The sequence below is a fragment of the Hippoglossus stenolepis genome, chromosome 15 (assembly GCF_022539355.2).
Source record: "Hippoglossus stenolepis isolate QCI-W04-F060 chromosome 15, HSTE1.2, whole genome shotgun sequence".
Lineage (NCBI taxonomy): Eukaryota > Metazoa > Chordata > Actinopteri > Pleuronectiformes > Pleuronectidae > Hippoglossus > Hippoglossus stenolepis.
In genome coordinates this window covers 12,311-13,573 of record NC_061497.1, presented here as the reverse complement: position 1 = coordinate 13,573, position 1,263 = coordinate 12,311, and the positions used below count along the sequence as shown (strand labels likewise).

Sequence of the window (1,263 nt, the reverse complement as noted above, 5' to 3'; positions counted from 1 at the left end):
GTTAGTCAGCTGTCAATAAAAAACAGAAAAGGTGCCATAGATAGATTTGTTTATCCTTCAATGACTATTTGAAACTTTAAAAACCATGAAAAATCCCTACATTTTATAATTATCCATCATCTACCAGCCACAACTCATTTTATGCCGCAGATACCCAGATATATCTGTCTGTTAATCTATCAGACCTGTCCTCAACCACTTCACTCACAGCTTGTCTTGCAGACATAAGGTCCTGGATGTCCTGCAACTACCTAATGCTGAAGGATGATAAAACCGAAGTTTTGGTGTTTGGATCTAAATCACACATGGATGCTGTAAATGAGTCCTTAGCGTCCCAGGGTCTACAGTGCACTCATGAGGCCAGAAAACCTCAGTGTGGTCTATGATTCAGACCTGATTTCTCAAAACATTTTAGCAATATCATCAAATGATCATTTCTCACATTCAGTAATGCACAAACTGTTATTCATGCTTTTGTCCACAGCCATCTGGATAACTGTAACTCATTATTTGCAGGACTGCCCCAGAAATTCACCAACCGTCTCTAACTTGTTCAGAATACCGCAGCCAGAGTTCGTACAAAAACTCAAAAGTATGAACACATCACCCCAATTCTCGCCTCATTGCACTGGCTACCTGTCACGCTCAGAATTTATTTTAAAATTGTATTGCTAGTTTTTAAATCTCTTATAACATTGACCTTCTGATCGCATACATGTCAGTTTGTGTTCTCAGATCTGCAGATCAACTGTTGCTTTTGTTTTCCAGGGTGAGGCGAGAAACTGAGTGCAGTGGAGCGTTTTTTGTAAGGGCTCCACGACTATGGACTAACATAGAGACTCATAAAGACTCATTCTTATAATATGGCTTTTAACTAGTAATTTTTCTGTTTCTATGTTTGTAAACGTGTTTTTGAAAAGTACTATATAAATAAAGTTTTATTATTGTTATTAAACTCAAAAGTGTTTTGGGGAGTCAAACACCTCACCCACCCTTCCATCGGCACACTGTAGTGGAGAGTAAAAAATGAGTGAGTTTTGGGGTGAACTAAGATTTGTCCAGAGCTTATATGAGGACAACAAAACAATATTTACTACAACAACAGAGTTTCTACAGATTTAAACAATTAAAATTGTAAACTTTTTAAGGCCTTTTTAAGACCATCAGGACTGAAATTTAAGATCAATGTGTGTATGGAACAGAAATGAAGGAACATCCCAGAATTACATTCCCCTATAATTAAAGAAAAGGTGAATAAGCCTA

General features: G+C 37.1%; 1 protein-coding gene across 1 annotated transcript in view; it reads right to left on the bottom strand.

Moving 5' to 3' along the window:
* LOC118122513 (diacylglycerol O-acyltransferase 2) overlaps positions 1-488 on the bottom strand; it is a 3,592-nt gene extending 3,104 nt beyond the window's left edge. The window contains exon 1 of the mRNA XM_047343566.1: positions 443-488. Coding sequence (XP_047199522.1) covers positions 443-488 — 46 coding nt within the window. The remainder of the gene's footprint in view (positions 1-442) is intronic.
* Positions 489-1,263: the final 775 nt, after the last annotated feature.